This window comes from Merops nubicus, unplaced genomic scaffold (genome assembly GCF_000691845.1).
Source record: "Merops nubicus isolate BGI_N331 unplaced genomic scaffold, ASM69184v1 Scaffold54199, whole genome shotgun sequence".
Classification (NCBI taxonomy): Eukaryota; Metazoa; Chordata; class Aves; order Coraciiformes; family Meropidae; genus Merops; species Merops nubicus.
This window is the reverse complement of record NW_008632751.1, coordinates 1-8,665: the sequence shown is the minus strand read 5'-3', so window position 1 is coordinate 8,665 and position 8,665 is coordinate 1. Positions and strand designations below refer to the sequence as shown.

General features: G+C 38.5%; 1 protein-coding gene across 1 annotated transcript; it reads right to left on the bottom strand.

The window, feature by feature from the left end:
• Positions 1-1,107: 1,107 nt before the first annotated feature.
• LOC103780318 (cell cycle checkpoint protein RAD17-like) lies at positions 1,108-7,929 on the bottom strand (the record flags this gene model as incomplete). The annotated part of the gene is made up of 7 exons (XM_008947984.1): positions 1,108-1,375; positions 2,868-2,925; positions 4,230-4,350; positions 5,119-5,265; positions 5,764-5,910; positions 6,481-6,566; positions 7,735-7,929. Coding segments are annotated over 7 exons (1,022 nt in total), but the record flags the coding sequence as incomplete, so codon positions are not given.
• Positions 7,930-8,665: the final 736 nt, after the last annotated feature.

Sequence of the window (8,665 nt, the reverse complement as noted above, 5' to 3'; positions counted from 1 at the left end):
AAAGGATTCTATGACTCTATGATTCTTCTGGGGCTTTAGCCATGGGGAGAAGCCCAGGCATTTAAGAATTAAGAGGGAAATTTCCCTCTTCAAAATGAAATAGCAACTACAGCTGGAAAAACCCAACAAGGGACAAATCTCAGCTTTTTCACAGCAGCATTAATTCCAAGGTTATAGCGGATAAACATATATTTTCTTCTACTCAGCTCTGGATGTCAGCAATACAGAAATGCAAACATACATTACACATTCAAAGTTTGGTTGTTCTTATTGCTGTGGTATGACTAACCACAGCAATGCCAGATTGGTTTGCTTGGATCAGTCCCAGTTACAGACCAAACCATTAAGCAACCCACAGGATGATTACTTCTCCCAGCACAACTGCACCTTAGGAAGGAAAAGTGCCCCCTACACCCTTAGCTTCCTAGAGAATAAAAAGGATGAGAAGGACTTGTGCTTGACTGTTATCTTCCCCTCCATAAGTTATGAAAATATCTTTCAGAATGGAATCCTGAAGGAACCTGTTGTACAACATATGTTCAACTTATGAACGGATAAAAATCTGTGGCAGACTACAAAAAGGTACTAATATAGAAGGAGTTTTATTTACATCATCAGTATGGATATCAATCTTTTTACATGTACACTTCAGTGTCTTCTTTCAGAAGGTCCAAGCTTCCGAACAGCCATTTTTTTGAACGTATGAACTTTAAAAAAACCTTCAAATGCCAACAACTTATCAAACGTATACTCAGGAAACACACTGTACAACTGTGAACTAAATCAAGATGTGTAAGAACTAAAAATAACTTAAGAGTGACACTAATTATTTACAGTCTCTTTCAGACTCATTTCAGTCATCATTTATCATTCTCTTTTCTATCGATACCTATTTCATGGCTCAGGAGAGACAGGCTCTGATCCTCCAAAGTTCAGAGGAAGCTGAGGAGAGCTATCGCGATGCCTTCACAGCGTGTTCAGAGTTGGCCTCCAAGCCCACCTAGGCAGCTGAAGCAGTACTTCTGTGCAGACCACACTCTCTTCAGCAAAGGCCTTTGTAACGTACTGATCTGTTCAGGCAAGTCAGCGGCTGACGTTTTGCTGCAGTCAGTCACTATCATATTCCTCTATTTCTAATTCATCATCCTCCAGGACTGCTTGAGCTGCAATGGGCTGAGGCTGACTGCCAGGCAGCTCACTCCCACTGCACTGGCTGGAAGAGAGAGGGAGCCCATCCGCTTCCTTCTCCTCCGATGGCTCCTTCTCCGTCCCCGCGGCCACCTCCACAGCGAGCGCGTCGGCACCGTCCCCCTCAGACCTAACGAGCAAGTCTGGCATCCCAGGATCCTTATCAGTAAGCGTTTCCAGCCTCAACCTGTAAAATCATCATTGCAACAGCACGTTACCACGAGAAACGCCTCCTCTCCACACACGCTGCAAGAGGAAGGGCTGCTCACGTGCCACGGGGTCACCCTCTCAGCAGTGCTCAACAGCTCTCCCATCTTCTGGCAGACACACCCTCCATCAGCCAGGGAACCCAGGCTAGACACAGCCCGTGCTTACATCACTACCTTCAGCACTGGTATTACTTATTTATTTAATTTTTAGTAATTTCTTTTACTATTTGTACTTCTCAATCTTTCTAGCATTTCTAGACCAGCATATGACCAGCGTTTCTTTATAATTTTTCCACTTGGAAATAGGAATAGTAAAAATTTACAACATTACTGACAAAAAACTCACCCTGACCAATTCCAGCTGATTAAACACTGTGCACTCTCCTTGATGACAGTTTTCTTATTACAGTACCACTCCCATTCCATTAGTAAATATAATGGAAAATAAATATTTCCATTGACACTGTTGCACATAAGTTATTTTAAGGACTGTTTAATTACATGAAATAACTTATTTTCTATTAGGATTCCTGAAGGAAGCAAACGCTTACACTAAAATACTTACGTTTCTCTACGTCCCCTTTCCAAAAGGGTCAACAAATGAAAAAGGGAGTTACTAATGGAGATACAGACTTATTAGTGCAGATACAAAATGAGAATTTAAAGGTATGCTGCAGATAAAATTAATGGTATAAGAAAATTCTACAATTCATTTGTAAAGTTAAAAATATTTTGTCTTAGACAAGGGAGGTAACAAAGACCCACTGGGGACACTTTTACTTCCTGACTAGCAAGCAAAACAGTGTTTAATACAATTGCTGGGGAGCAGTGTGGTTCTTGTATAACATAGCCTCTACCTACAGGCCAGTGTTTCACAGTTAAACCCATACAGCAAGGCCACAGGGTAAACATGAGGTGCTTTGCTGGCTGCCCTCACAAACTCTCTCTTGTTTAAGAGATGGAAGAGTCTCATTCCAGCTAACTGTGATCTCAATCCCTCATTAGAAACAGACCATCGCAAGTAAAAACAAAATGTCAGGGAGATCAAAGTTATAGAAAGGTAACTGAGGCTCGACTAGTACGATGATTCGGAACAGGCAAAGTGCACTATACTCTTTGCATCAATTCGGTTTTATTCTCATAGGAATGTTTTTCATTTAAAAAAAAATGTATTTTATTCAGATCATGCACTGGAGAAGTGCGTGTCCTAGACACAGGTATGATACAATGGGAAAGCGAGCTAAACATGGGTGAAAAACAAAAGTATAGTAATCATGTTGCCACTAAGGCTGTAGTGTTAGATTTGAACTGGTAAACGTTTTAACAGGAAAAATACAAAATTGTCATGCTGCAAGTGAAGAAAAATGTCATATCACAGATTTACAAAGAAACGTCTTCAATGTACAAGGGTTCCTTTCCTCAACATATGAAGGAAGTCTTTCATTAAGAAAAGACAGAAGCCAGGTTTACCTCCCAAAATGCCTTTTCAGCGGCAGCCTCCCAACATCCTGGATAAAAGCAATCTGAGCTAATAAAAAAGAATCACCAGTATCATATTGGGTAGATCATAACACACATACAGTTAAATATACTGTAAAATTCTTAAGTTTAGTCAAACATTCCTGTATATATTTTGCAATATTTTGGATACCAGAACAGTGTGTACACGTGTATGAATTTTCTTCCCCCAAAACTGTTTACCACATTACCTTACAGATTGTCTAACACACAAAATCAAATCCTTGACATTCATCAGCTTTATTCATTGTGATGTCAAGGCCCTAGTTAAGACATGAAGCTTTTTATTAGAAGTAATTAGCATAGCATGAGCAACCCATCTATCTAAACAGTAATTTTTGGATAGTGTACCACACACAGTGATAAAAATCATGGACAGTCTGCTACTGATCACTACATGAACTGTCTGATATTAGATTACCTCGGGTTACAGTTTGTTTTTTTTTAATGCACTGCAAACTTGGATTTTGTTTACTTTAGCTGGGAAAAGCTTTTTAAAAGCCTTGTAGGTCTGTTGATGTTACTGGAAAGGGATCAGTAAGCAATGAAAATATAGTTAATATTGCCTACGAGATTTCCAGAAGTCTTTCCAGGTCCTCTAGTAGACTTAAAAGAAGCCATAGGCCTCAGAGAACAAAATTAGTAAAGTCAGACAAATAATTAATGACTGGGAAGTGGGGAGAGGGGTACGAGGTACTAATTAACTTGCAATGCAAAAGAGCAGCCAATGCAGTTCTGCAGCAATTTGTGCTGGGGCCTGGGCTACCCAGTAGATTCTTAAATGCAACCCTGTGAAAAAGGAAGTGAAGAGCAAGATGAGCAAGTCTGCTGATGCCATCCAGTTAGACAAGCTAGTAAGGATATGGGCAGCCAAAACACCGTGCAAGCACTTTAGGAGGCGGAGTGAGATGGCAACATGATGAAATTCAAAGGCCAGAATGGACACAACAGGTATCAGAAATCCATAAAATCAAATAAAAAAAAAAGGGACAAATTATTTAAAATGCTCCAACATGAGGAACCCATCCTACAAATTTACAAAACATCATGTACACCTCAATTCTGCCAAGAGAGATGCTTATTTCAATTCTTTCAGTTGCATAAGTTTTAAAAAATGCTCTTGACATTGCTTCCAACCCAACAGGACAGCTTGAATTTTGGCTGTCTTACTAGAAATATCAGCCACATGCATTTACCTGAAGTATTTTTTACTGAGGCAAAAGCACAAACAGTATTGACACTTTGGGTTACAAAGTTTTTCAGTACGCTTAATCACAGAAAGAAGTCCAAGATCAAGAGTTACACTCGTCCTACCTTGGTTTCTCATTGGGTTTGCTAACATTGCAAGGTAAGGCAATAGCTCTGTCTGAAGACACTCAGGTGGTAAACAGAAGCTTGAAAATAGAGATTTTGCAGCAAGGCAGTTTTCTTGGTACTGTGAGAATCACGGGAAAAAGAAACAAGTGGAAAAAAAACCAAAAAACTAGTAAATCATTAATAATGTAGATATTCTTTACCATAGAAGACAGACTTTATTCTTCCCTGCTTACTGACTGCACACAAGCTACTGAAAAATGAAAGCAGGGAAAAAGATATGTCATTAGATATAACATATACAGAGGATAAAAGTGGTGAATTCCATAATTTTTGCCTTTTGCTGGGCATTAAGATTGCCAGAAAACATTTATCCCTTTATTACAGAATTCCGCACCCATCCAGGACAATATTTTTAGATAAATACAGCAAGATAAGTATTAGTTCAAATGTAAAAAGTTGCCCAGAGCTTTGGTATCTTGCGAACAAGCTATTTCTGGTAAACAGATAAAACACAACAGCAGTAATTTGTTAAGCTTACACAACAACTTAAGGTGATTTAAAATGCAGAAAAACTTAAACTTACTTTTAGGAATACTTCATAGTATTTCAACTCTAATTGTCTCCACTAACTTAGGATTAAAATTCTTCCAGTAGTTTGCCAATTTACACGCAGGAATCAGATTTGTCAGAGGCTTCCAACTTATTTTTCCATTACAGGAGTAATACAAATGCAATTGTTTAAGCAAGTGCTTTTTAGAAGTGGCTTATATCAAAGTAGGATATTTGACAAGTTTGGCACTGCTAGCAAGTATCATCTATAGATGAGAAGGCAATCAACTGCCCTACCATACAAAACCCAGCTAACCACACAAGAAAAAGAATTTACCTTTTTACTGATAAAGAACCACTGAGGTTTATGTAAAGGCCGGAACCCCATTCCTCCTTGGTGGTGGGCAAAGGCTCTGGCTGTATTTGAATGTATCACCCCACGGGTGGCCACAGAGGCACTGTATTTTTCCATCTCAAGCCGTGTCTAAGAGAGAAATCAGGCACTATGTGAACTTAAGGTCTCTGTACAGTGTGTCTCGTTTGAAATAAAACACACACTGTAACTGCAGTGACACAACGTGCCCAGCATAGGTTTAGATTACTGTGAAACTTCACCCAAAGCAGCTGAACAGAAAAGCTAGCTCAGTTACTTCAGGGAAAAGGCACATTTCTAGAATAAATTTGTTCTGCTTAAAAGTATTTCATAGAATATTTCACAAACACTATAACCCACTGTAACAAAATACTGACAGTAGCTGGACAAAAAGATGAACTTGCATCTCTTCTATAGCTGATTTAGCATTCATTAACAACTCACTGTCACCTATATCATAAGTTTGAAGTGATACAGCTGAATTCTTATTGACTTGTAAGAAAACTGCTTTCTACAATGCCTAAACACTTAGAGAATAATTTAGCTCAACATCAGATAATTTTAAAAAATAAAAGAAAATGTAAACGTGTTTAAAAAGAAGACACTTACACTCCAATTACTACAAAGGACATCAGCAATGCTCAGATATTCGCTGGCTCTCATTACATCATCTATATCAGAAAAAAAATCTACATAGTTCTGGTGAAGGTATAAATTAAACATGCTTCCAGACATATGTGATTTTTCCACAATATCCTATTGGGGGAAAAAAAAGTTAAAGTTTTACAGAGTGTATAAGGAAATGCACGCTATCAAAGTTAAGATACATTTAGATGGTTAGAGAGCTGGCATACAGGATCTACAGAAGCGATGCTTATCTACAGAGGGGGGGCTGGTCTGCTCCCAGAGAAGGCCAGCAGTGGGGATGGAGGGGCAGAAGCCATTGCTGTCTGTGGCTCTCTTAGTGGGGATAACAGAGAAGGGAGCTCTGACCCCTCTTGACAATGCACAGCACAAGGATGAGGGGTAACAATCACAGGCTGCAGCAGGGGAAAGTCCACCTTCCACCTCAAGTCCATCAGTGAGGTGAGAGAATTTCTGTCCCTGGAGACACTCAAAACTCAAGGGATCATGAGCCTGGGAAGCTGACCGAGCTTTGAAGCCAGCCTCCAGAGGTCCTGTCCACATTAATCACCCTACGACTTCGACAGACTCGGCACACGCGCGTTAAGATCGGTGACAAAGCCACCACATTTGAGAGTTCACAGAAGAGTCTGGTTTGGTTTTTTGAAAACCCAACTGCTCAAGCAGTTCTTGCAGAGGTACCTCAGGCTGGATAAGCAAGGTGTCTCGACGGTATTCTGATAAGTGAGCGGGCAGCTGAGGCACTTCTGATTCTGACATTGGTTCTCCTACAAAGGATTTTACCATCTTTAGTCTTTTAGTACCAGAAACGTGTTACTTTTCTCCACACAGTCAAAAAAGCCAGACAACACACAATTCAGACCAAATATGCAAAATCAGAATAAAAATTGCACAGTACCAAGAACAGAGATGTGTAACTGCATGAATAGCAAGTTTTCAGATATACTGATCATTTTCAGCAACTGTCAACTATACCAGCCACTAGATTACACTGTTTTCAATTCCCAGAAAGCTCTTGATGCACACATAAGTATTTAATTGTAAAGTAAATATTACAGAGCCAATGGCATGTAATTAGTTACATTACACCTCATGGAACAAATTCCACCTATTTTCATATTCCCTCATCTCACTGTTTCTCTTTGGTTGTTTTGGAACTGATACTGTGAATTATTAGCAAAATGTATACGGCCAGTGGCATTATAGAACCTGATTTGGCTGAGTACAGACTGTACCACTCTAAGAAGTATAAATGGTTATAAATTAATAGTTTTTAAATGTGAAAAAACAGTACTGAAACCACACACAGGGAGCAGGTTCTGTACATTTACAGAACCTGAGGGTATAAAAAGTAGAAGCTTCAAGAAGAGTAAGTTGGAAAGTATTCTGGAGGTGGAAAGGGAAAGAAGGCATGACAGAGAAGCTTAAGAGGTTTCCAGGACAGAAAGCAGAAAATACATTTGTCTGTTAAAGGGAAACAAACAGTTGAGATAAAAAGTGGGCAGGAAATGACTGCAGATACACAAATAATGGAGGCAGTAGCTATGAGGCTGCAGGGCTGTTCTCTGGCCTTCAGGAACACAGATAACTACAGAACATTCATACAATAACGTATAGTTCTGCACAAAAGCAAAATTTGGTTTTGTACAAAGCCACAAACATGCTGTTTTGTGTGTTGTGTGCATGACAGGACAGGGACCTCATGCAAACAGTTATGTTATGTTAGTACATACATATAGTGCATCTTAACGAAACCACATTTAGTTACCCAATAGATAGAGAAAGCTCCAATCTCAGTTACCACAAACATTTATCCCTGGTTTTGTACTGTTAACCATCACCAAACATGAGAATTGGAGGTAACTTAAGTACATCTAGCTAAGCAGCTGACATGCTTTGCCCACTGGAAGGAAGAATAAGTCAAAGTTTTCTTACTTTTGCAGTAAATTATTTTCCCCAGAGCATGGAAAAGAAAGATGGAAGCATCTTTGCCACCAATGGCTTGTATCTCCTGCTCTTCTGAACTCTCTGATTTACTTTTCTTTCCCAATTTAGATACCAATGCTGCTTCACATTTTAGTGTGGAGCTCCCTTTCTTCCTCGACCAAAACTCTTTCTCCAATGAGCAGTCTATCAATAAAGGAAAAAATACCATTAGGATAGAGTACATTAGTCCAAAGTTTTTTATTATATTGCTACTGCTAATGTTTTAGAGAAACAAATATTTTAAAATAATTTTAAAAAATGAACAGAAAAAAATATATAAAGGCATTAATAAATAAGACAATTTAATCATCTAAACTAACACACGTCATTCCATTTCTGTCCTTAAGCTACAACTAAGGTGCCAAGTACTTTTTAGAATAAGTCTCTGTCTTTTAAAAACCTAGCATTTTTGCTTAGTCATTCTAGTTCCAAATTGTCCCCAACTTACCTTTCTTAAAATTTTCTTCTTTATAAAGTACAAATGCAGCTATATGTAAATTATGTTTCAGCTATATTCTGTTCACTTATAAATTTATATCTTCTATTTGCACTATCTGTATAGCACCCTCACTGAAACATAATTCAGCAAAGAAAACCTTTCATTTAGGTGATTCTTCCAACAGCTTACTGATTTCCAGTGTTTTGAGTTCCAAGGAATAAAACCCTTCTTTTACTCTAATTTAAAACTTAAAGACTTTCACTCACAATTTTATTTAGTGGCAGGTGAATGCTCCTTATAGAGCTAAGAGAAGTTATCCTTTAAGTATTTTATCTTTCTTCTCTCCCACAATTACCATGGATCTATTTTACCTGTCAACACTACTACAGAGTCAATGTATTGCTTGTCTTCACATAGAAACACAACTGAAGAAATAAATTA